The sequence below is a fragment of the Scylla paramamosain genome, chromosome 23 (genome assembly GCF_035594125.1).
Source record: "Scylla paramamosain isolate STU-SP2022 chromosome 23, ASM3559412v1, whole genome shotgun sequence".
Taxonomy (NCBI): Eukaryota; Metazoa; Arthropoda; class Malacostraca; order Decapoda; family Portunidae; genus Scylla; species Scylla paramamosain.
In genome coordinates, this window is record NC_087173.1 from 9,747,986 (window position 1) to 9,775,485 (window position 27,500).

At 38.6% G+C, this 27,500-nt stretch overlaps 1 protein-coding gene across 11 annotated transcripts in view; it reads left to right on the forward strand.

The window, feature by feature from the left end:
- The window catches only part of LOC135112133 (hemicentin-2-like), a 280,248-nt gene that overhangs the window by 120,503 nt on the left and 132,245 nt on the right, over positions 1-27,500 (forward strand). For all 11 annotated transcript variants that reach the window (XR_010274093.1, XR_010274092.1, XR_010274091.1 and 8 more), the window contains one exon: positions 2,957-3,019. Coding sequence is in view for 7 of the 11 variants with exons in the window: in XM_064026156.1 (XP_063882226.1) it covers positions 2,957-3,019 (63 nt within the window). In the remaining 4 variants the exon portion in view is untranslated. The remainder of the gene's footprint in view (positions 1-2,956; positions 3,020-27,500) is intronic.

Genomic DNA, 27,500 nt, shown 5'->3' on the forward strand with positions numbered 1-27,500 from the left:
TAAAGATAAAATATAATAAAAATTAGGTTTATACTGAAGCTCTCTCTCTCTCTCTCTCTCTCTCTCTCTCTCTCTCTCTCTCTCTCTCTCTCTCTCTCTCTCTCTCTCTCTGATAGCGTCATAAATTCATATTTTCATGGAGTAATTAAAAAAATGTATATAATTTTTCACAACAACAATGATGGTAATGATAATAATGATAATTAAATGATAATAATGTTGCAATAATAGTTTTCATTCCTCTGTACGATAAATCCTCAACAGTATTTATTTTGTGTTTATTTTAGTGTTTTTTTATGACCTCCGTGCATGTGTGTGTGTGTGTGTGTATGTGTATGTGTGTGTGTGTATGTGTGTATGTGTGTATGTGTGTATGTGCCTGCGCGTGCATGTGTGTTCGTTCATGCGTGTTCCCCCTCGCCATTTTTATTACCGTCACTATAGGAAGATGAAAAATTGTGTCTCGGTATGAACAAAAAAAATGGTTAAAATGAAACTCGAAAATCTAATCGGAGGAGACGAGAGAGAGAGAGAGAGAGAGAGAGAGAGAGAGAGAGAGAGAGAGAGAGAGAGAGAGAGAGAGAGAGAGAGAGAGAGAGAGAGAGAGAGAGAGAGAGAGAGTCATTAAGGCTTTGCTATAATCTACGGTAAAGTATATAATGAAATGAAAGAAGAATAATGAATAAAACAGTATACGCTTGAAAAAAAATAATGAAACAAAACAAGAAGTGATTGATTGAATAAGCCTCGTGTACAAAATTGCGCAATTTATTCATTTTATTATTTTTTGTTTCCTTCCATAATATTTTCAAGCCTCACAGTATTACGAAGTTAATGAAAAAATGCACTAGGGGAAAAAACAAAAGAAAAATGTTATGTTGTTGATTTCATGTAGAAGTAGTTGACATAGTAGTAGTGGTAGTAGTCATGTAGTATGAACATAGTAGTAGTAGTAGTAGTACTAGTAATAGTAGTATTTTTTTATGTAAGAGGGCCGCAGGCTCAGCGCAACAAAAAATTTGAGGCCAAAAAAAAAAAAAATAGATAGATCCACTTGAGTGACAGTTCCCAAAGAGTTTCCAAACAGAAAAATCAAATAACGGAGGACAAGTGTCTTCAAACCTCCCTCTTGAGAGTGTTCAAGTCATAAGAAGGGGAAATACAGAAGCAGGCAGAGAGTTCCATAATTTACCAGAGAAAGAGAAGAATAATTGAGAATACTGGTTAATTCTTGCATTAGAGAGGTGGACATAATAGAGGTGAGAAAAGTTGAAAGTTTTGTGCAGTGAGGCCGCGGGAGGAGGAGAGGCATGCAGTTATCAAAATCAGAAGAGCAGTTAGCGGGGAAATAGAAGATAGCAAGAGATGCAACATTGCGGCGATGAGAAAGAGGCTGAAGACAGTCAATTAAAGGAGAGGCGTTGATGAGACGGAAAGCTTTTGATTCCACCCTGTGTGGAGTATGTGAAGCATACTCCATACAAGGAGAATAAGGCCCCTGTACAGAGTTAGCAGCTGGGAGGGTGAGAACAACTGGCAGAGACGACTCAGAACCCGTAACTTCATAGAAGCTGTCTTAGCTATAGATGAGATGTGAAATTTCCAGTTTAGATAATAAGTAAAGGGCAGACCGAGGATGTTCAGTGTAGAAGAGGGGGACAGTTGAATGTCACTGAAGTAGAGGGAATAGTTGTCTGGAAGGTTTTGTCAAGTTAATAGATGGAGGAATTGAGTTTTTTGAGGCACTGATTACTAAGTTAGCTCTACTCCAATCAGAAATTTTAGAGAGATCAGAAGTCAGGTGTTCTGTGGCTTTCCTGCGTGAACTGCTTACTTCCGGAAGGGTTGGAAGTATACGAAAAGCCGTGAAAAGTACACGGTGGTATCATTAGCATAGGAGTGGTTAAGACAAGTGGTAGTAACGGTATTAGTACTAGTAGTCGCAGTAGTAGTTGTTGTTATTGGTGGTGCACTTGTTGTTGTTGTTGTTGTTGTTGTTGTTGTTGTTGTTGTCGTCTCCCTTTCTGTTAAACAGGGGAGATACTTTGTAAAATAAAATCCGTGTGTATTTTTTAATGTAAGACAGAAATTTGCATAAAACTGAAAACACCACTCTTGCGCTTATGTTATGTGAAATTAGCATGAAAACTGCCTGGCTTTAGGAGTGTGTAAGACAACGAGAGAGAGAGAGAGAGAGAGAGAGAGAGAGAGAGAGAGAGAGAGAGAGAGAGAGAGAGAGAGAGAGAGAGAGAGAGAGAGAGAGAGAGAGAGAGAGAGAGAGAGAGAGAAGCAGAGGACTTTGCACAATAAACAGACACAGACACATACAGATAGAAGCAGATAGTGGAGACAAACAGAAAGACAGACAAACAAAATGACAGAGACAAAAATAATCAGATAAACAGACAGACATATAGAAAATGAAACAAACGCACACACAAAGGAGACAAAAGACAGACGCATACAAACAGACGGAAGGAAAGAGACAGAAGGACAAGTAGACTGAAAGAAAAACAGTGAAAGAAACAGACAGAAGACCAGATAAGCAGACAGACAGACAGAGAACATGAAAGATAGAAACACACAAACATACATAAAACAGACAAAAATGTAAACAGACAGACAGACAGACAGACAGATAGACAAATAAAGAGTGAAAGAAACCGACAGAAAGGAGGAAACATATAGAGAACATAAAAGATGAAAACACACAGACAGACATACGAAGCAGAAACAACGACAAACAGACACATTTACGGACAGACAGACAGAGACAGATAGACAGAATACTACGTTAATAACCAAATTAGACAGACACAGACAGAACGTGAAAGATAAGAGAAACACCCACACACGCACAAACAAAAAAGAAAAAAAAATGCAGGAACAACACACTCTTATTAAATAGAAGAGAAAATGCACGTTTATAATTTTGTCTCCTTTCCTTTCTTCCCAGGTGGCGCAGCAAGAATGAGTCCGCTGTTTAAAATATTCGCCGCGTGCTGCACCTGCCTGCTGGGTGAGTGCACGGAGCTGTCCCCTTTAGCACAGCATCACAGCATCACATAAGAATCACGTCACTATTTTATTACTGTCACAGCATCCTTAGCATCACAACATCACATTATAAGCATCACGTTATTATTTCATTATTATCAGAGTATTATTAGCATCACATCATTGCATTACAAGTATTGCGTCATCATTTCATTAGCATCACGATATTAGCATTAAATAATAATATCATAAGAATCACGTCACAACATTACAGCGTTACAGCATCGCATCACATCATCGCAGGAGTGGTTGTTGTTATTAGTGGTGTTGTTGTTGTTGTTGTTGTTGTTGTTGTCATCCTGTCCTCCTCCCATCTTCATCATCAATAGTGCCTCATCATCCTAGGAACATAAGACAACAGAGGAAGCTGCGAACATATTAGCATTACATCATCCTGTCCTTAACCATCCTGTCCTAAGCATTCCAAGCATCACAATATCTAAGAACATAAGGGAAGCTGCAAGACGCCATCAAGTCTATACGTGGGAGTCCCTGTATAAAGCATGCATACCTACATCCATTTTTTTTTTTTTCATTCTTACTCATAAATTTATCTAATCTTCTTAACCTCCATATTAACTCTGCATTAAAAACCTGAAACTCTGCATTAAAAACCTGAGTCTATTTCAGTCATCTATTGTTCTAAGAATCAATTTCCTCGTATCTTCTTTAAAAATTCAATTATCTTTCTTTATAAAGGTTAAAAGCGTTACTTCTAGTCCTACACTGATTACTAACAATAAGGATCTTTATATTTCACTCTTGTTATATCCCCCACACGACTTGTCTTACTGAACGTCTCGTAACCAATTTTCTCGTGCCTCTCTATACAATGTAATTTTATCAAGGTTAAACACGTTACTTCTAGTCCTACCCTGATTACTAACACTACGTCACTTTCTATCTCACCTTTGTTACATCTCCCATGCCACTTAAAAGCAGCTTCCTCGTATCTTCTTTTAAAATCCAATTATCTAACTTTATCAAGGTTAAACACGATACTAACACTTCGTCTCTTTCTATACCACCCATATTATAACCCTTTTATATACCCCTTTTAAAAATCTCCATCTGATCCCTCAACTATTAAACGCCCGAGAATCTTCCTTTTCATTATACTTCAAAAATATCCATTGTAAAGACTAAAAATACCTAATAAACTCCCTTCTCTCTCATGATGAAGAGTGGAGCTAAATCCTTCCCTTCAGACACAGAAAAACAAGCCCTGTGTTGATCTGAGCTAGACTTGATAAAAAAAAAAAAGAAACGTGAATCTCGCTAGGGAAAACACAATTTTTTTTTTTTATTTAGTCAATGTATTTTTGTTTAGGAAGGATTATACTGGGAAAGAGGAAGAGAGGGAGAGGGAGAGAGGGAAAGTTAGAAGAGAAAATAAGATATGAAAGAGGAGGAAAAGATAAACATGAAATCGTAGAAAAGAAAAAAGGGTAAGGAAACAGGTGTGTGGAATAGAGAGAGAGAGAGAGAGAGAGAGAGAGAGAGAGAGAGAGAGAGAGAGAGAGAGAGAGAGAGAGAGAGAGAGAGAAAACGCAAAAACTTAATAATAAATACATGGAAATGCACGAGAGAAACTAGAGGACAAAACGAAAAAAAAAAAAAAAGAAGAAGAAAAGGAAGAAAAAAGCTTAATATTTTACCTGGGAACTTTATGAATTTTGGCAGGAGAGCAAAAGTAGAGGGACAAAAGAGGGCGCCAGGAGAGAGAAAGCAAAATGAGTGTGTGAGTAGAGAGTTCAGGTGACAGCAAGGTAACACGATTAACATGTAATTAGATAGAGGAACTAAACAAGGTAACACACTTAGAACTCTCTCTCTCTCTCTCTCTCTCTCTCTCTCTCTCTCTCTCTCTCTCTCTCTCTCTCTCTCTCTCTCTCTCTCTCTCTCTCTCTCTCTCTCTCTGCATGATCTCCTTTTTACTCACTATTTTATCAATTTCATGTTTTTCATCTTTTTTTGTATTTTTTTTTATCTTCTCATGCCTTTCTTCTCCATATTTTTTTCTCCTCTCTCTCTCTCTCTCCTCTTCCTTCTATTTTTTTCTTTTCCTCTTTTCCTATCCGTTATTAATCTTCTTCCTCGTCTTCCCCAGCTTCGCAACTCTATCTCTCTTCCTTCTTTGCCTTCTTCCTCTCCTTTTTCCATCTCTTACCTCATCCATTTCCTTCTTTCTCTCTTCCTCTTATTCCTCTTCTATCCTCTTTCCATTGCTCTCTTCCCCTCTCTTTCTTCCAGTTCCTGCGTTCTCCTATTCTCTTCTTTTTCTATCATATTACCTCTTTCCTTCTCCTCCTCCTCCTTCCTCTTCTCCTCCTCCCAATCTCCTTTTCTTTCGATCCAAACAAGTTATTTGCCTCGGGAGGGACACACACACACACACACACACACACACACACACACACACACACACACACACACACACACACACACACACACACACACACACACACACACAGAGAGAGAGAGAGAGAGAGAGAGAGAGAGAGAGAGAGAGAGAGAGAGAGAGAGAGAGAGAGAGAGAGAGAGAGAGAGAGAGAGAGAGAGAGAGAGAGAGAGAGAGAGAGAGAGAGAGAGATTATTGTATTTACTCTTTCCTGTATAATTTATTTGTTGAGATCAAGGTTAGGTCTCTCTCTCTCTCTCTCTCTCTCTCTCTCTCTCTCTCTCTCTCTCTCTCTCTCTCTCTCTCTCTCTCTCTCTCTCTCTCTCTCTCTCTCTCTCTCTCTCTCTCTCTCTCTCTCTCAGGTCGTTTACATCTTGTATTTTAAAACTTTTCTTATTTTGTTTTTTTCCCATTTTTTTCCCTCTCCAGGCTACTCCATTTAATTTTTTCTACAGTTTCCCCCTCCCCTTCTTCCTCTCCGTTCCGCTTCCCTCCTTTTTTCTTTTTTTCTCTGGTTTTCCTTCCCCCTCTCCTTCTCATCTTTTATATCTCACTCTCCTTTTTCTTCTTATTTTTTCACCCTTGTTTTTTTTCCTGCCTTTTTTTTTATCTCTTCTGTATTATTTCACGTTTTGCGTCTATACTAAAGGTTCTTTTCCATTTTCTTCTTGTTTTATTTTTTGTTTTGTTTTTGTTTTTGTTGTATTTCCTGTTCTTGTTCTTTTTTTGTTCTTGTTTTTCTCCATCTTCGTATTATCATCATTATTGCTTCGTTCTCCTTTTTATTGTTTACATCATTTATTCAATCCTTTATTCATGAGTCTGTTTCCTCTCTTTCCTCGTCTTGTTTCCCCTTTCTCTTCCCTTCCTCTCTTTTCATTTTATTGTTATCATCTTCTTGTCCTCCTCTTCCATTCCTCGTCATCCTTTCCTCTTTCTATTCCTGTTTCCTCCTTTGTTATTTTATTACTTGCTTCCTCCTCCTTCGTTGTTAATTTACTTTCATGCTTGATTTTCGCTCGTCCTTCCCTCCTTCCATCCTTCCTGCCTTCTCTTCTTCCTCCTTCCTTCACTACGATCACTACGATTCACTCGTATCTGTCTTTTATTCTTCTTCTTTATTCCTTTCATCTTTCCTTCATATCTTGCTTTCTCTCATATTGTATATTTTATTTCATTAATTTTATTCATTCTTTCTCTCTCTCTTTTCTTTTTGGTTTCCTTTCTTCCTTCTCTTCTCTATCTTCAGTCTTACCTTCCTTCCTTTTTTCTCTTCTTTTCTTCCTTCCTATCTCCCATCTTTCTTTCTTTCTTCCTTACTTTCTTCTTACTTTCCTTCCTTCCTTCCTTCCTTCCTTCCTTCCTTCCTTCCTTCCTTCTTTCCTTTTTCTCCTTTTCTTATATCTCCTTAATCCTTTCGATCCTACCTTTCTTCATTCTTCTTTTCTTTCCTTCACTTAATAATTAATCCATCTCCTATTTCTTTTTTTTCCTTCCTTCCTTATTCCTTTCACCTCTTGACTAATACATTCAATCCATCCTTTCTTTCTTTGTTCCTTCCTTTCTTCATTCCCGTCATTCACTGATTAAACTATCCCATGCATACATTCTTTTTTCCTTCCTTCTTTCCTTCCTTCCTTCATTCCTTCTTTTCTTCCTCCCTTCATTCATTGATTAAACCATCTAATCCATGCATCTTCCCTCCCTTCCTTCCTTCGTTCGTTCGTTCGTTCGTTCGTCCTTTCGTTCATTCCTTCGTTCGTTCCTTCCTTCCTTCCTTCCTTCCTTCCTTCCTTCCTTCCTTCCCAAAATAGTGTCCCCAGTATTCTATTTAACCTCAGTTCACGTTTTCTTTGCAACACGATATCCTGGTTTGTGGGATGGATGTGTGTGCCTCTCCTGTTTCTCTCTCTCTCTCTCTCTCTCTCTCTCTCTCTCTCTCTCTCTCTCTCTCTCTCTCTCTCTCTCTCTCTCTCTCTCTCTCTCTCCATGCACTGTTACCTACACATGTTCCATATTTTATTGAATGGTGTTCCTACTATTTCTCTCTCCCCTCCTCCTCCTCCTCCTCCTCCTCCTCCTCCTTTCTTCCTTCTCTTACTCCTCTTTTTCTTCTTTCTCTTTTGTGATACACCTTTTTCCTTTTTATTCGACTGCTGTATATTATTCATATCTTCCTTCTTTTGTATATTGATTTTTTTTTCTATCAGTTTTTCCTTCTGTCTACGTCTTCTGTCTTCTCCTCCTCCTCCTCCTTCTCCTCCTTTAGTTGTTGTTTTTGTTCTCGTCGTCATGTCACGTAAACAGTAACTGGTGTCTCTTTCCTCACTACTAAAAGCCGTGGATTAAAACACCATTCTCTTTTCTAAAACCCAACTTTCACAATTTAATCATGTTGGTGTGTGTAAGCGTGAGTGTGGAATGGTTTTTTTACTGTGTACGATTCAGTGTTTGTTGTTTTTTGGGGGATGTTTGTATGTATTGCTGTCCTGTCTTTGTTATGTTGGCGGGAGTGTGTTGGTTGTGGGGCTTCGCAGGGGCAAGGTGTGTATCTCCCTCCTTCACTACCTGTCTTTTCTTCTTCGCCTCCTTTGTTCGTTTCGTCTTTCCTTCGTGTGTTGCTTCCTTTCAAACTGTTTTCTTTATTAATTCATCCTTTCCATATGTCATTTTTCCTTTCTGCTTTCCTTCCTCTTTTTTTCTCAATCTATCTCTCCTTCTTTTTACCTTTCTTCTGTCTTCGTTATCCTTCTCCTCCTCCTTCTTTTTTACTTTCTTTCCTACTTTCCTTCTTTTTATCTTCTTTCCTTTCTTCCTTCCTTCCTTCCTTCTTTCCAGAGGTTTTCTCTCCTTATCTTTCTTCCTATCTTCCATCTTTTATTCCTTCCTTCCTTCCTTCCTTCTTTTCGCATCCAGAGGTCCCCATCAGCACCTGCCCTCGCCGTTCCCTGAGCAGCCATCCTACGCGTTATCTCTGCTGCTGACTCCTGGCTATGCACGTGCTGGCCTTCTGTTCTCTTTTTGAGTAAAGAAGAAAAGTTGACAAGAATTCGCTTCGATGCTGCCACACACATGTAACCTTCCAGTATTTCTATAATTTCGGTTTTTTTCCCAACATTTATTTATTTATATGTTGCTTTTTTCGACCATTTACCTTTCCACTGTTTATTTATATGTATTTCTTCCTAACATTTACTTATAAGGAATCTTCTACTTTTACTTAAACGTATGTATATTGTAGCCTTTTTTCGCTATCTACTTATATTTCAGCTTTTTTTTTCCACTATTTACTTCTGTTTAGCTTTCTTCTACTGTTACTTTCACTACTGTTTACGTATATATATATAAAGTTCTTTTTCTATTATTTGCTTGTGTGTAACCTCCTTCCACCATTTACTTACACGTTTCATGAGCCGCGTCTGTCTATTAGGAGTGTCCAGAGCAGAATGGGCAGGAAGCTGAGCGGGGAGTGTGTGTGTTCACAATTTAAGGCTGACACTGTAGCGACGATGGTGTGGTCGGCTGTTAGTTTGGCTGTGGTGGTGGTGGTTGTTAGTGTGGCTATTATTGTGGTGTGGTGGCTGCCGTGGTGTTTGGTGTGGCGGGTGGTGTGGTGTGGCTGTGGTGGTGGTGCTTGTGTGGTTTTTGTGGTGGTGTGGTGTGGTGGTGCAGTGCTTAACTTGGTTGCTGGTGAGGTTTTGTGGTGTAGCAATGTTCCTTCCTTGTTTCTCGAAGTCGTTTCCTTATTTTTAGAGTTTCCTTGCTTCGTTCCTCCTTTTTGTGTGCCTTGTTTGCTTCATGCTTCCATGTTCCTTCCTTTCCTTTCTCTATTTCTTTCGTTTTCTGTGTCGTGTAGAGTCCTCAGTGCGTCTTTTTTCCTTGCACCTTCCTTTCTTCTCTTTTCACTTCTCGTTTCTTTCCTTCGTTCTCTTCTTGCGTCACGTCACTGCGTCTCAACACTATCCGGGTCATGTCCGTCACTACACAAGCAAGCCACACATGAAAGGTAGCAGGCACAGAACACAGCAAAGGGACACACGAGGAAGGAGACGGTTTTTCCACTGTTTGCGTGCGCAGGTAACGAGACACTGGCAGAGAAGGGCCGCGGATTAGCGTTACACAGAATGCACCAAAGACCTGTCACGGCTTGGAGGGAAAGGTGACACGACTTGTGACATTTACCTACGTGGAATATGAAGAAATTATGATTTATATGGAGGTCATAATACGTTTGCATTGATTTTTTTTAGCTGTTGTTGTTGTTGTTGTTCTTGTTCTTCTTTTACTTTTTCTTTTTCTTTTTCTTTTTCTTCTTCTTCAAAGGTTTGCATCTTTAGGCCAGTTACCCTCTTGTACAGTAATTAGGAAAGAGAGAGAGAGAGAGAGAGAGAGAGAGAGAGAGAGAGAGAGAGAGAGAGAGAGAGAGAGAGAGAGAGAGAGAGAGAGATTTTTTTTAAAGGTTTGCATCTCTAGGCCAGTTACCCTCTTGTACAGTAATTAGAGAGAGAGAGAGAGAGAGAGAGAGAGAGAGAGAGAGAGAGAGAGAGAGAGAGAGAGAGAGAGAGAGAGAGAGAGAGAGAGAGAGAGAGAGAGAGAGAGAGAGAGAGAGAATAGTAAAGCTTCCAGCCAGAAATCATTAAGGCTAGAAGGATTAACTCGTCCACTCGCAGAGAAAGGCTCGCTGTTATGCGGCGCTGTTGATTGGGAGGCGCCCCTGCTGGAAACGAGGATGCGCAGAAAGGCTTGTCTCATTACAGCAGGTGGATGTAGCAAGGGCGGCACACGGAGGTTATGCTTTATTGCTTTTACTAGGGAGAGGAATTGGGTGATTTTGTTTTTTAGATTTACTTGCTTACTCGTTTATTTATTTATGCAAACATTCATTGACTTACTGTATTCCTCACTCAGGCATTTATAACCTCCAACCTTCCTTCACTTATTCATTTAATTCGCCCAGTAATTCATTGATTCATTGATTCATTGATTCATTGATTCATTCACTCACTCATTTCTTCCGTCACCTTCTATTCCTTCCCCTTACTCACTCACTCAGTCACTCATTCCTTCCGTCCCCCTCTGTTCCTCTTTCTTACAATTCATTCACTGTCACCTAAAAATTTAAAGCACTCGAGAAAGCTCAGATCATCTAAACAAGGCAACTCCTGACTACTCAATTAAACCTTACTTAAAACTTAATTTCCACCTTAATCTATTAATTTTTCGTGTATTTATCTGTATATATGTATTCTTCCTCCTTACGCTTTCTTCATTGTGACTTAAGAATTTTAGATCACTCCAAAAAACCCACGTATCTTCATAAGGTAATTCTTCACTACTTAAATCTTACTTACACTCTTCCTTCAAAAATTATTCATTATAAGCGTATTTGTCTGTATCTTTGCGTTCACTAAGATTACAAACTTACATACCTTAGAGAGGGAACCAGATAGAAATATTTAAGTAGTATAGGGGATATAGCAAGGAGGACGTAAGCAAAATTCTCAGGGTCAGTAATCAGGATAGAACAAGAAATAAAGGGTCCAAGCTTGCAAAATTTAGGTTCAATAAAGAGATAGGAAGGAAATGGAGGGGCAGATGAATGGAATGGTCTCAGTAATCAAGATGTTAGTGCTGAGTCGTTAGGGAGCTTTAAAAGATTAGACAGATTTATGGATGGGGATGATGGGTGGAAATAAGTGAATATATTTCATAAAGGGACTGCCACGTGTAGACCTGATTACCTTCTTGCAGCTTCCCTTATTTTCTTATGTTCTTACACCCATCCACATACACTCACGTCGATAGAAACACAAGAATTCACCTCGCTTCTCTGTTTTCTTTTGTCTTGCTGCGATGGTGGGCGTGAGATGGGCGTGAAGCTTCCAGCCCTCATCCCTCTCCCGCCCACACGCCCGCCCCCAGGCCCACACCTCCTCTGGGCCTCAATATCCTCTCAGAATTGTGGTTCCTTAGTCACGTTGAAGTGTCTGGGCGCCGTGCAGACTCAAAGGAGTATTTTTTTTATTTCTATCGTACATTAGATTGAGAAATGTGTTGGTAAGGGGAATCTCTCTCTCTCTCTCTCTCTCTCTCTCTCTCTCTCTCTCTCTGCATGGTAACAGCGGTTCGTTTAGTGTAAATCCGCTGAAAATTGTTTGGAAATATATAAATTATGTTTTAGTCACTGAGGTTCTTACTCATGTGCAATATCTCTCTCTCTCTCTCTCTCTCTCTCTCTCTCTCTCTCTCTCTCTCTCTCTCTCTCTCTCTCTCTCTCTCTCTCTCTCTCTCTCTCTCTCTCTCTCTCTCTCTCTCTCTCTCTCTCTCTCTCTCTCTCTCTCTCTCTCTCTCTGTATTGTTTGTTGGAAATGGATTGTTATAATGTCAAAATGTGTACAGGACACGAGTGATTGAACTAGGAGTGAACAGAATAGTGTATAGTGTCATTCTCTCTCTCTCTCTCTCTCTCTCTCTCTCTCTCTCTCTCTCTCTCTCTCTCTCTCTCTCTCTCTCTCTCTCTCTCTCTCTCTCTCTCTCTCTCTCTCTCTCTCTCTCTCTCTCTCGCTCTCTTACTTTACCTCATTACCCCTCCATTTTCTCATCATCTCCTTTGCTCCCAGTTTTCATCTCAACTCACCTCAATGCTTAAGAATCTCCTCCTCCGTCTCTCTCCCTCCATTCCTCTCCCTGCCTCTGTCCTTTTCTTTATTCCTGATCCTTTGCCTCTCCCTCTTCCCTCCCCTTCATAGAGTCACTCCAATCTGAGGCGGAATACTCGTCATTCCTTTGATAATTAGTTCCTTGTTAGTCGCCCGAGGAATGAAGAGGTTGGCGTGATGGAAGGCGTGAGGCGTGAGAGGCTTCAGAAGGGAATAAAGTAAGGGAGTCTTGAAGAGGAAAATAATCTTGATGCCTCGCGTGCTCCTGGGTATCAAAGGAGAAATAGGAGGAGGAGGAGGACGAGGAGGAGGAATAAGCATAGAATTTTTAAATGAGTTTGGTTCAGTCGGCTTTAGTTGGTGAATTGTGGTGTGTGTGTGTGTGTGTTTGGGGTTGTGTAGAGTAGATGTGAATATTTATATGTGGGTGCGGATGTCTCTATTGGTCTTTCGAGGTGTTTTCAAGGTGGGTGTGGGGTTTTGATTTGGGTATAGTGAGAGGGAATGAATGTGTTTGGGTCTTAGTGTTTCAGTTTGTGTTTCGAGATCTGGGTGTGTTTGTGTTTGTGTGGGTGTGTGTCTGTTTGAACTTGTGTATGGTATGAGTGAGTAAAAAAAGTTCGATTTGAGGTGTTTTAAGGTGTATTTCGAGATATTTGTTGCGTGTTTTGAAGCGCTTCCAGATGGTGTGTCTGATTGGCGTTTTTATATTTATATTTGGATTTGCTATTTTCTTATATATATGGAATGAAGGGTGAGGTGAATGAAAAGTGATTCGCTGGACGCTTCAAGGATGAGGGAGCGTTTTTGAACCTAGATTTTTTTTTATTTTTCTTGTCTGGTTTTGAATGTTGAGTTAACGTAGAATATTTTTTTTATTTTTATTTGGTGTCGAATGGTGAGCTAAGTGAGTGCTTTTAAAGGTATGTTAGTGAGTATTTGAAGGAGGAAAGTGCATAAATTGAGCAGAGTCCATTTCGTTTGCTCTGATGGTTGGCTGTTGCTTGGAGGGTTGCAAGGACGAAGGAGTTATTTACCACAGAACCACTGAGTCTTCTTGTCTCGGCGGCGAGGAATAAACAAGAGAAGTGTGGCTCCAAGTATTTATTAAGCACCTCAAGGACGAAAGTATTTAATTCAGCACAGTTTCATTTCTTTTATTGTTTGAGACGGAAACAAATAACGTGTGATTGAGCGTATTCATTAGATGTATATGAATAACGTGTGATTGAGCGTATTCATTAGATGTATATGAAGGACAGGGCTGTTTTATTTAGCACCGAGTCATTCATTACTTTGATTAGCTGGCGGAAAGTTAATTAGGTCAATTGTGGTCAAAACATTTATGAGGTATCTGAAGAACGGGAGGTGTTTTATTTAGCACGGTGTCATTATTTTTATTGATTGCCTGGCGGAAAATTAAAGATAGACGTCCTTTGAGTTATTTTTTAGATATTTCATGGATGGGAAGGAGATATAAAGAAGAAAATCATTACCTGTCATTTATTATCCGACGAAGAATGAATTAGATAGTTATTCAGTTGGTAGTTTATGGACGAAGACGTGATGAATAGTACAAATCATTAACTCTGTCGATTACCAGCCGAGAAATTAACAAGCATGATTTTAAGCTATTCAGTGGGACATCCATGGAGCAGAAAATCGTGACTTTTGTTGATTAACCGGCGATAAATTAGCTAGTGAAATTGTTGATGGGGATTAGCTCCATGTGTTTTAGTTGTCGTTTTGCTGTGTGAGTGTGTTTGGCCTTGTGTAATGGTGAATGTGGCTCGGTGGGTATTGGTGGACGGGCAGAAAGATACAGCAGAGGATCTTTGTGTTGGTTGCTTGGCTTATTTCAATTACATATAGAGAAATTACCAAGTGTTTTTTTTTTTTTTTCAGGTGATTCAGTGCATACCTGGTGGACGGAGGGCGTAATGTTTAACAAAAAAGAATAATTACTTCTATTGATAAGCTAGCGAAAGAAAAAAGAAAAGAAAGCTCATAAGTGTGGTTTTAGGTTATTTATTGAACATTAGTGTAGCAGAGAAATCAACATGTGTTTTTCTGATAATCCAGTGGCTCTTTGGTGGACGTAGCCGTGATGTGTAGCAGAAATTCATGACTTTTTATTGATTAACGTTGAAACATTTATTAGACAGGTGTGGCCTTAATGATTCAGTGGCTATTTAGTGAGCGGTGGGCGTGATGTGTAGCACTGAGTCATTTCCTTTATTGCCGTCTGGACGAGAGATGAAGCAGATTACGCAAATGAATTAAAGTAGAGCGTGGGCGGATGAATAATGAATGAGATGGAGAGCAAGGTATCCAGTGGGTATTTCAAGAGCCAAGGTGTGTTTTGGCTTCAGATTTACTGGTTTTATTGTTTTGTCAACGAGAAGTGATTCCATGGAGTGTAATTCAGGAATGATATCAGAGAATATTTCAAGGGCGAGTGTGTTGGTTGCGTGTTATTGGCATATTCATTGCCTCCATTGTGTTGCCGTGAAAGGTGAGCCAGATTAAGCCTCCGAATTAAACCGGCAGGGAATTTTGCTCAGATCGCTTGGAATTTGAATGAAGATGAGAAAAAAAAAAAAAAAAAAAAGAGTTCGCGTCCATTATGAATAAAACAACCGAATTTTGCGGCCATCAAAGGCTTTAATTTAATCTGTGGCTCTCTTGACTGGGAAGCTAATATGAAATTGTTTTGCGTAACGACAAATTTTTTCCTTGTTTTTTTTATTTTTTTTTTTATTTAAGGAAAGAGGCCAGCGATACAAAAGAGAGACAGATAAAAAGGCCCCTTAATTTGCTGTTGTCAGAGTTATTTATTGTGGTTTCAAAAGAGGAACCAAATTTATTTTCGTGTATGCCTTGATGCTTCTCGCTGGAAATAGGTCAGATTGCAGGGAGGACAGAAAAGGGAAAATGGTAAAGACTTCCAGAGTTTGCCAGATGTGTTAATTCTTTATCAAGTCGTAGGAAGTCGAGGAAAAAGAGAAACAGGTAGAGAATTACAGAGTTTACCATGAAAAGAATAAAAGATATATGGCAAACTCATTTATCAGTAAGGTGAATATTTAAGTTTACTGGCAGTCCTCCACATCTCCAAAAACTCCCTGGTAAGTGCGAAACGAAGAAAACGGAGAAGGGTCTTTGGCTGACAGAAGTGACTTATGGTTTAGAGAGTAGTCAGGTTGGGTGTGTAATATCTGGTGCTCTGTTGACTTTTTTTTTTATTGTATGGAGCTTTTACTATGCTTTAACATCCTATTACCAAAACAATTTAGCTCTTATCTTTTACGTCAATAACTCATTCTTAATACTGATACCATTTTGATATAGAATTGATAACATTTATGCCGAGTCAGAGTAACGTCTGGTGTCTGATTTACTTTCTTTTACTGTATCAAACTTTTAGTATATTTTTTTTAATTATAAAAGAATATTTCTTATCTTTTAAAATGTCAATAACTCATAACGCATAGGTAAATATTTATACCGTAATGTTGTAATGTTTTTATTGATTCTATTCTTTGTTACGATTTTGTGATGAACCAACACTGTCATTGCTCTGTGTCACAATGATAACTATGTATCCTCTTGTGGTCAATAAAATAATAATAATAATGATAATGATGATGATGATGATAATAATAATAATAATAATAATAATAATAATAATAATAATAATAATCTGTTTATCAGATGCGGTGACTTAAAAACGGCTTGACTTATCCATAGCCTTGAAAGAGAGGGAGAGAGAGAGAGAGAGAGAGAGAGAGAGAGAGAGAGAGAGAGAGAGAGAGAGAGAGAGAGAGAGAGTATAAACAAAGCATTCATTATATCGTCAGTGACGTCAATGTTGTCCAGAGGATAATGAGTATCTGATAATGAAGTCAATAGAGAAATAATGGAAAGAAAGGAAGTCATGACAACTGAAAGGTTATTGAAAAAAAGATTGAAAAATGGCTGGAAAAAAATGGCCTGAAGTAAAAAAAAAGCTCTTACAAATGAATAAAAAAATATATATCTAAAAGAAAAAAGGTTGGAAAAAAATAAAAGAAATTAAAAACAAGGTGAAAAAAGAGACGAATGTTTAAAGTTCCAACAATGATAAAGTTAAGTGTGAAAAACCACGAGGGAAACATTTGATATTTGACGATTTCTTTTGCATTTACTTTACATGCACACTTGCTTTCTCGTGTGGGACCCAAAAATCAGAGGACGCAACAATACATACCTGTAATGTCGCCGCAGAAATGTTCCCACTAATGTTTCTGATTTGAGTTTTAATTATCTCATTGGTGGTGATCATTAAAACATGAAATTAAGTAGAAAGAGGAGGCGAGTTAATGTTTTATCTTTCCTGCACAAGTTGCCCAAAGAAAGGAAAGAAAAGGTTTTGTGATAATTAGACTGTCCATTGTATAGTGTAGATAGGAATTTCTGCTTTTATCTTGAACAAGGCTTCATAAAGAACATTCATTGTCACATGGTACGATAATTGTGCAAAGAGTTTCGAAAGAAAAAAAAATATAACGGATTCTCGTCTTTACTTATTTATTTATTTATTTGTTTATTTATTTATTTATTTTATTATTTTTTTTCTTAGCAGGTAAATTAGCAGGTGTTTTTTTTTTTTGTGTTTTTTTTTTTTTTACCCTTGGCCAGCCTGCTTCGCCCGTAAGGATATGAAGGTGAGGCAATTTTTTTGAGTTTTGTTAGTCATGTTTCTACGACAAGTCAAGATCAAGGCAATAAGAACTTCTGTTTGTGTATTTGGGAGACTAGTTAAAAATAAATGAATAAATGAATAATCAAATAAATAGATAAATAAAGTAAGTGAAAGTACTGAATAAAAAAGCTAATTCACGATACTAATTCATAAAAAAAAAAAACAACCGGAGATCCGGTTGTGATCATTAAATTTAACATGTCAAAAACAAATCAAAATGTTTTTTAGGCAAACGAAGAAAAAAGACTAGATGAAAGAGTTATAATATTCGTTATGTCGATTCACCGCCACTCCAAGAAAAAAAAAAGAAAAAAAAAAGAAAGAAAAAGGAAACAGAAGATAGAACAAACACCAGATCAAGGAAGTGTAAAGGATAATTCGCCTCTCCATTAAGTCAATTTATTACGACAAGTCAAAACCAAGCCAGTAAGGTATCTGAGACCGGCAGAAGACAACCAGAATAGAAAATTAAAAAGAAAGCTAATTCACGGCACTAATCCCTCAACAAACAAACAGAAGAAGACGAAAAAGAAAAAGGAATTGTACAAGAAACACCAGATGAGATGAAGTGTAAAGCTTAATTCGCAAGATCACAAAATTATTTCGTACGAGACACGAATCAGACATTAACCCTCGCGAGAACTTGGAGGCGCCGCAACCCAGACCAGACGAAGGCGGGCAGGAAAGAATGGATAATCGAGGCCCTTTGTCCATCCCGCCCCTCCGCTCCAGTCCAATCTGCTGAGGGGGAAGAGGAGTCCACGAGGAAACTACACACTGGGGAGAAGAAAATGATATGTGAGCGATGAGGCCACAGGAAACTCCGTGTGTGTGTGTGTGTGTGTGTGTGTGTGTGTGTGTGTGTGTGTGTGTGTGTGTGTGTGTGTGTGTGTGTGTGTGTGTTGATTTCCATAATGGTCTCTCAACCAGATTCTGTTTGTTTGTTAATCTGCTTGTTTGCTTGCCCAGAATTCGTGCGCGCGCGCGTGTGCAAGCGTGAATGCAAGAATCCACAACTATTCAGCTTTGAGCCTCCAAGATTAAGTGAATGAATGAACGATGATGATTGTGATGATGATGATGATGTCGATGATGATGACGATGATGATGAAGATGATGATGACGATGATGATGATAATGATGGTGACGATGATGATGATGACGATGATGATGATGACGATGATGATGATGACGATGATGATAATGATGATGATGATGACGACGGTGGCACAAAGACATTTTATTTTAAATGGAGCTAGTGAACACACATTATATATGACACAAAAAATAAATGACACAAAAAAGATAAAATAATTGACATAAATAAACATGGTAGTAAGAATGGAGAATAACAGACAGGGCAAGACAGAATAGACGAGTTAGTTAATACACATGAAGAGACAAGGTAACAAACAAACAGACAAAACATGCTAATGAAAAGAGACAGACAGGTTAATAGACAGAAACAGACAGGTAAATGAACAAAAAACAGACAGGTTAACGGACAGAAACAGACAGGTTGATGAACAGAGACAGACAGATTAACGGTGAAAAAAACAGACAGGCTAATGGACAGAAAGAGAGAGGTTGATGGAGAGGAACAGACAGGCCAACACACAAACAGGCAGGCTACTGGACAAAAGTAGACAAAGCAGCGAGCAGTGAGACAAAAGGCAAACAGAGGGCCGGTCTGGATAGCGCCAGTACATTATTCAAACCACCCGCGTTGTTTATTCATTATTCAACTAATTAAATGGACAAAGCTGATGATAACGAGGGAACTCCATTGTGTCATGGATGCGCCATCACACGCCATTTAGATGCACTCCATCAGTGGCAGGCAGACACACACTGGACGGGCTGCTGCACACGCCATGACACTGAAAAGAGGCAATAGACCACCCTTAGGGAATGCCGGGCTACTGAAACCCAGACAAGCAGAAACAAAAGGCATTCTTGGAAAATGCTGTAGGGTTTTGAAATCAGACATTAGACAAAAACAGGTGATACTCTTGCGAATGGCCGCGGTACTGACACTCATACATTGGACAGAAGCAACAGACAGCCTTAAGAAATGCTGCCGTACTCAGACATTGGACAGAAACGGCTGATACTGATACTGCCCCCCCTCCCTAGTCATTGGACACAGGCACCAGACTCCTTTGCAAAATGCTGTAGGGTTAAGACATCCTTACAAGCAGCAGATACTCTTGGGGCATGAATCAATTCTCAGACACTGAACACAGGTACCAAACAGCCCTTGGAAAATGCTGCCCTAACCTAACTTACCCTGACCTAAACAGCAGACACTTGGGGAATGCTGCAGGACTTTCCCTCAGACATTAGACACAGCTTGGAAAATAATGCAGTAATGACACTTAAGACATTAAACAGAAACAGATCAGTCATTTAGTAACGTACCAACATATTGACTTTAGTGTGACTGTAGTGAGTGTATAGAGGAACTGTAAATGGTGATGATATTGACTGGTGAATGATAGAGTAACTGTATTGAAGGCTTGTATAGAGTGACGACCTGTATAGAGTATTTGTAGAGGGACGATAGAGTGACTGCGCAGTGACGGTAAAGTGACGAAGGTGTAACCGTAGAAATCGACGGTATAGAGTGTCGATGGCGTGAATGTAGAAAATTGAGGTAGAGAAATATGAATAGTAAAACTGACTCTTAGATTAAAAACCAAATTAATCGGAAGGAAGAAAGAAGAAAAAGAAATAGAATATGTAAACAGATGAGAATAAAAAAAAAGAATCAAGAAAAATACTACTGTCATCAAGCAGCAATAAGTTAACGAGGCCACATTTCTGTTCAATATATTTTACTATTTTTTACGTTCCACTATAAAAAGTAAATAAAATAAAAGGAAAATAATAGATAAAAAGAGGAAGACCAGAGCAAGCACTGACTCTCACAGATCATCAGACATGCAAACTCACCTCACGTTTCTTAATTTTGGTGTAATTAGCTCAAATTAATTGCGAGGAGAGACACAGAGGCACTCGAGGACCTTAATGGAGTAGCAGACCAGGTGTGGGTGAACAAGACGTGAAATTCCTCATAAATGGACATAGAAATTCACATTTTTCCCAGTGAATGATCAGATGAAATTTGAGATTGAGAAAAAAAAATTGTTATTGAAGTTTTCTCCCAAAATCTACAAAATAAAAAAAAAAATCATAAGTAGAGAAAAATATTTTGATAGTTTATATCAATAATATCCTTTTTTTTTTTACTTTCGAAACCATTGTTATTTACTCATAGTTCTCATCAACACAAAGGAATATCCATAATGTGTGTCTTATAAGTAAGGAACATATCTCTATATCAGATAGAAATTTTGAGATTGAATATTTTTTTCAACTTTTGTGATTAAAAATTTATCTGTACCTTGCATAATTTATCTATTCTCTTTTACTGTACTTCAAATCTTCCAAATCAATCGTAATTTAAAGCATCCTAAATTCAGCATGTTGAATTTTTTTTCCCATAGCCATTTTATCATACTTTAAGATCATTCAATTCATCATCATTTTCAAGAGAGAGAGAGAGAGAGACAAGATTAATATATATATATATATATATATATATATATATATATATATATATATATATATATATATATATATATATATATATATATATATATATATATATATTACTCTTTAAGCCTTCTAAAATTGTGTTGCTGTATTTTTTTTTTCAGAGATATCAATCTATCAAACAATATCTCGAATTCATAAGATTGAAAAACAGTAATTATCTCTCTCCAAGTACTGTTTCATTTCACATTGACGTGTCCTTCATTTACTCAACAAATGTCCCTAATTATCGACTGCATGTAAAGGAGATTTCAACTTATTCTTTTACAAGGGCACTTTAGTCTGAAATTGTCTCTTCTTCACAAGACTATTGCTCATTTTCTTTCTTTTTTTTTTTTTTTTTATCTCTCCCGTAGTCATTTCAATCGGATCATATTCTCTTTGAAGTCTTCATCTCAATCCAATACATCTTTTGCGTTTGATGCTCCGTGATTGGAGTTTGATGAATTCCATGTGATTTCTGATGCTCATATATCCTCTCTGAATCCTTGTGCTGCCTCAGTTACTTTCTTGACATCGGGTGATCACTCTGATGAATATTCCTCGTATTTGTAATTCCTCATACCTTACAACTTTTTTATTTGGCTCACACGTAAATATATGTAATCCGCTTTGCAACACTTTTTACATTATCCCAGGCAATTTCTTTATATTTGTTGATATATCCGATAAATGTTGTTCCTCGTATTTTTCATTATTTCTCCTAATGTATTTTATTTTTTACTACATACATATAGAAAAATATATATAATCTGCCCTGCTACATTCATTACCATTATTAATAAGTTTCTTCATCTTTTTGTAAATCTGATGTGTTGTCCTTCCTGTTTCTGATTTCCCCTGACTTGATGTGACTAAAACTACCTATGAAAAAAATATATGTATAGTCGCCACTACTGTAGCATTACACCGTCCAATTATTTTCCAGGCTTCTGTTTATGAATGTGGTTAATGTTCTGCGTATTTTAAAACTTGTCTTAACTTTTCTTTTAACTAAACTTAGACCTAGAAATATATTATCCGTCATATTATGCTCATTAATCTGTTAAATCTGATAAATGTTTTCATCGTATTTCTTTTTTCCCCTGACTTTGCTCCTTTTAATTTGTCACACACGAAAAAAAAGCCTAATTACACTCATTGCACCATCGCAAATTAATTTCTTCACTTCCGTTAATAATATGATAAATGAAGTTACTCAGAATCATACCTTTACTTGACTAGACAATACAAAAACACAATTATAATCTCTACTGCTCTTCGCCTCGCCTCACTTCCTTCCCCAGGGTCAGATTATCAACTGAACCTTCCCCTTCCTCTCACAATCTCCAAGAGCGATCACCCCAAGCCTCGTGTTCTTAAATGCCTCGTGCTTCCATAACAAGTTTTCAGAAACGCCACAGGGGTGATAGTCGGGTTCTCATGTGTGTTTACTATTAGTGGTGCAGATTCTTCAGTAAAATGTCATTGGAATAATTTGGAATAATTTGAATAATCATTGGAATAGTCCTTTGAATATCCCAGGTAATTCCACTAAAGCCTGTTAAAAGTGTTTGATAAAGACCAGCTCTCTATGACTTAAACTGTTTTCCACATCATGAAAAAAAGGTACTGTTACAATTAAGACGAACCCACTGTGATTTGAATTATTTTGAACATTATGAAGAAAAATACTGCTTTGATAAAGACGAGCCCTCAATGGCTTCAACTATTTTGCACATCATAAAAAAAAAAAAAAACATTGCTTAACCCTTTCACTGCCATTTTGCAATTTTTTCTTTAATCACTAAGCACTTTGATATCTTTTCTTATCCCACAGCCACCTGCAAACACCATACTGCAAACATACATACTAGAAATTGCGAAATGTACTCTTTTTTTTACGCCTTTTTTTTCTGGTAAATGTTTATAAAGACTCCATACATTGCTTTTAGTGCAGTGAATTATTGCATACCGCAGTGAAATCGACGGCCGTAATCAACATGACACTTTCCCGCCATGTATAGTGATAAATATATACGTATATGTATATATGTATCTGGCTGATTTGTGGCTGCAATGTTTAAGAATGTTGTCCTTAGAGTTTCTCAATAAAACCGATTTTCTACGTAACACTATTCTCTAAATTATGGCTTGTTTAATATATGAATATTAGTCTTGTTTTGGCTTGTTAGAGGGCAGCATCTCTCGTCCATTAGTGCTAGTTCTGGTCTGCTTCATAGAGGGCAGCATCTGTTGTTCCGTTTTATGTTTCTGCATCATAAGGGGCGCCATCTCTCTTCCACTTGTCAGTTCTGTCTCTGCATCATACAAGCCAGCATCTATCCTGTCCCGTGCTAGTCATGGCCTTGCTTCTTTATCCTGTCGTAATTCTCTCTCCTCATTAGAGGGCAGCATCTCGCCTCTCTCCAGTGATAGTTCTGCCTGTGCATCATACGAGAGTGTGCTGAAACGTTTCTGGCTTTGAGGGCTTTTCAAAAGGATAGGGCCTCATATTTACAGCATTTGTAGGACAATTCTTTAGTAGGAGAATGTGCAAAAAATTGTGATGATATGCAACCGATCTTTCATTTTATTCGTATAGGGCGCCATATCTCCTCTCTCTCTCTCTCTCTCTCTCTCTCTCTCTCTCTCTCTCTCTCTCTCTCTCTCTCTCTCTCTCTCTCTCTCTCTCTCTCTCTCTCTCTCTCTCTCTCTCTCTCTCTCTCTCTCTCTCTCTCTCTCTCTCTCTCTCTCTCTCTCTCTCCAGTGTTAGCTTTGCCTCTGCTTGACAGAGGGCAACACCACTCCTCTGTCAGTGTCATTTCTCTCTCTGTTTGAGGGCAGCACCACTCCTCTGTCAGTGTCAGTTCTCTCTCTGTTTGAGGGCAGCACCACTCCTCTGCCAGCCTCAGTTCTGTCTCAGCGTCACAGGAGGCAGCACCATTCGTCTGTCGCGCGGCACATTTGTACATCTCTAATAGACTAAAGCCACAGGTCACCTATAATTCACCTGGCCAGCTCTTCAATTATCTCACGTGATTGTTTCCGTAATGGCTATTCGGGAATCCCAGATCTGATACACATTTCATTAATTAATTGATTCAGTTTATGGAATCTATGTACATCTTTCTCCATAATAATTTGTGGTATAAATTTGTCACGTACGAGTATTCTTCATTCTTTCACTTACACGTCGACAGGAATCTCAAATCAAACCTAATCTAACCTTATCTAACTCAACCTAACCTAACTCAACCTAACTCAACCTAACCTAACTCAACCTAACTCAACCTAACTCAACCTAACTCAACCTAACCTAACTTCAAGAGAGAACCACACACATTTTATCCATTTCTACAAAGTGTTCTATTTTTATTTACTTATTCCCACCTTTTTACTCGTTTCATTTATCTTTTTTTTATCTTGTTTTGAGAAAGAACAACACATTTTTAATTGTTTTCACTACGTGTTCTATTTTTTCATCGTTTTTTTTCTCGTTTTATTTATTTACTATATTTATACGTTAGGTAAGGTTAGGTTAGGTTATATACGTTAGGTAAAATCTTAGGTTAGGCTGGAGTAGGTTAGTTCAGGTTAGGTAAGATTAGGTTAGGTTAGGTTAGGTTACGGTAGTTTAGCTTAGGTTGGATTATATAACTTATGTTAGGTAAAGTTAGGTTAGGTAAGGTTAGGTAAGGTTAGGTTAGGTTATGTTAGGTTAGGTTAGGTTAGGTTAGGTTATGTTATGTTATGTTAGGTTAGGTTAGGTTAGGTTAGGTTAGGTTAGGTTAGGTTAGGTTAGGTTAGGTTAGGTTAGGTTAGGTTAGGCTACATATAATAACCACGTTTGACCATTTTCAACAGCCACGTAAATTAGAAAACTCCAAAATTCACTCGGAATTATTTAGACGGAAGAAAAAAAAAATCGATAAATAAAGAGAATAAACAAACAGACGAAGAGAAAATCAAGGATGAAAACACTGCAGTCATTAAAAAGCAATAAAATAACACAGTAATATTTCCATTCTTAATAGACTCTTCATTTTGAGTAAGGTATCTTCAGCCATTTATTTCTCTCTCTCTCTCTCTCTCTCTCTCTCTCTCTCTCTCTCTCTCTCTCTCTCTCTCTCTCTCTCTCTCTCTCTAGCATAAGCCTGTCCCGTGTCCTTTGAATCCACGTTATTCCAGTCAATTCAGTGCGTGTCTCACCTTCGCCAGTCTCTCCTTACGCTCTCATTAGCAATTAGACGAGACGCAGAGGCTTTTAATTAGTGTTCAGACCCTTGTTTTCTTCCGTCCCGCTGGCTTCATTTTAGAGAGAGAGAGAGAGAGAGAGAGAGAGAGAGAGAGAGAGAGAGAGAGAGAGAGAGAGAGAGAGAGAGAGAGAGAGAGAGAAATGAGGTGGTTTCTTTGTCTTTGTTTATCGTTGTTGTTGTTGTCTTCGTGTGTGTGTGTGTGTGTGCGTGTGTGTGTGTGTGTGTGTGTGTGTGTGTGTGTGTGTGTGTGTGTGTGTGTGTATGATTGCTTGCTTGTCTGTTTGTTCGCCTCCTTGCCTCCATCCCCAATAATCCTTAGATGCAGGGCTCGATAACTCTCTCTCTCTCTCTCTCTCTCTCTCTCTCTCTCTCTCTCTCTCTCTCTCTCTCTCTCTCTCTCTCTCTCTCAAGGTAATCCCCAAGCCAGTCATGTCTTAATCCTTCTTTTCCCTCCTCTTCCTCCTCCTCCTCCTCCTCCTCCTCCTCCCCCTCCTCCTCCTCCTCCCCCTCCTCCTCCTTCAACTTGTTCCATCCATCCTGCAGGCGAAGGATTGATAAATGACCAACACAGACAAAGTTGTTGGTGAAGATGAGAAATAAATCCCTCCAGCCTTGTAAGGAGGAGGGGTAGAAGGGAGAGGAGGAGGAGGAGGAAGAGGAGGAGGATGAGGAAGAGGAGGAGGAGGATGGAAAGGAGAAGAGACGAATAGCATTAGTACATGGAGCAAGAAGACTGGGAAAAGAAATTGGATGAGAATTTGGAGGAGGTGGAGATGGAGTAATGATGATGATGATGACAAGAATAAGAAGAATAAGAAAAAAAAAGTGGAAAGAACAAGAAGAGGAGGAGGAGGAGGATTAAGAGTACCAATGTCTTCTCTTTCCCTTTTCCTTAAATAACCTTTCTAATTTCCTTTCTTTTTTTCCTTCTCTTTTACACAGACCTCCATTTTTCCTTCCTTCACAAAATCTTTCTCCTTTCCTCCTATACGAACCTTCCTTTTCATTCCTTTACAGAAACATCCTTTTTCCCTCCTATTCCAAACAGAGCTCTTTTCCTTTCCCTCTCATTCCTTGTTCCTTTTCCTCACAGAACTTTTCTTTCACCTTTCCTTGCTCTTTCATAGATCCTCTTTTTTTCCTCATCTCTTTTTCCTCCTGTTCCCTCTACACAGTTCTTCTTTTCCTCCTGTTTCCTCTACACAATCCTTCTCTTTTCCTCCCTTTAACACAAACCTCCCTTTTTTTCTCCTCCTCTTCCTTCCTCTTACAAACACCTCTTTTTCCTCCTCCTTTCTCTACACAAACCTTCTCTTTTCTTCCTCCTTTTACACAAACCTTCTCTTTTCCTTCCTTTAACACAAACCCTCCCTTTTTTTTTCCTCCTCGTCCTCTTTCCCTTACAGCCTCCAGACCTGCTTCAATATATCTCCTCCGTCCCGTAAGAACAAGTTATTAACCCAAAAACTCTCCTTCCTTCCTTTCCTCCCCTTTCCTTCCCTCTCCTTTCCTTCCGTGTCTTTCTCCACGGCTTCCTGGTGCCGCTTTCCATCTCCCTTCCTCTTTCTACGGTGAATCGTGGCCCGGATGCACAGGTGTTCCGTCTAATTCTCAAGCTAATTTCCTCTGGGTTGAGTAAGGCAGGCGGATGATTCTCCCAATCCAATACCGTAGACGGATCAGTAAATAAGATTAGGTTGGAGTGTGAAAAGGCTGAAAGAAATCTCTCTGTCGTAAACCTTCGTGTAGTTGTAATTCACGGCAGGATAAAGGAAGATACGGGGCGTAGGGAAAGGAGGAAAAGCAGAAGAAAGAAGGAGAGGGAGGAGGAAGGTACAGGGGGAAAAGAGGAGGGAATGGGAAAGAAGACAGGGTGAAGGAAGGGGTTGGGAAATGATGTAGAAGAGAAAGGTATATCATTGGTGTTAAGTTTTTGGTATTGGTATTGTTAGTAATCATGGTGGTAGTAGTAGTAGTAGTAGTAGTAGCAGTAGTAGTAGTAGCAGAGAAGGTTAGAGAAGGAAGGATGAAGGATGAGAGTTGAGAAAAGACAGAATAAAAGGGAAAGCATTTGGTGGTATTAGAATTAGTGTAAATATTGGTATTTTTAGTAATCATGGTACAGTAATGGCAGTGGTAGTAATAATAATAGTGGCAGCAGCAGCAGCAGCAGCAGCAATACCACACACCAAACCCAAGTAGAACAGCACACCAAACCCAAAATACCAAACGGAAAACACACACACAAAAAAAAAAGAAAAAAAGAAGAAAATGAAGGACGGAAATGCAATACTCCACAAATGGATGCAAGGCAAAATAACGCCTAGGAAAGAGAGAGAGAGAGGAAGAAAAAAAAAAGGGTGAAAAAGCCATTATCTGCCCACACAAGCCCCACATTAGGGAGCCGCGGGAGCCACAAGAGCCGCGCCTTTCACCGTGCCTCCGCAAAAGCCACGAGGCACAAAAGATTCATTCACAGGCCACGGGACAAAAAAGAAAAAAAAAAGATTATATGCATGAAGAAAGGAAAAGTTCAACGTTTTCATCCGTACATCTTTGCAAAGTGAATGAAAAGTAAGTTAATTTTAGTATTTCTCTCTCTCTCTCTCTCTCTCTCTCTCTCTCTCTCTCTCTCTCTCTCTCTCTCTCTCTCTCTCTCTCTCTCTCTCTCTCGTGGTGAAATACCAGGGATGAAATTAAAAGTGATAATTAACATGTTTTTTTCCTTTCTTTATTATTTTTTTCTGCGTTTTTCTTTTGTTATATTCTTTCCAATTGTATTC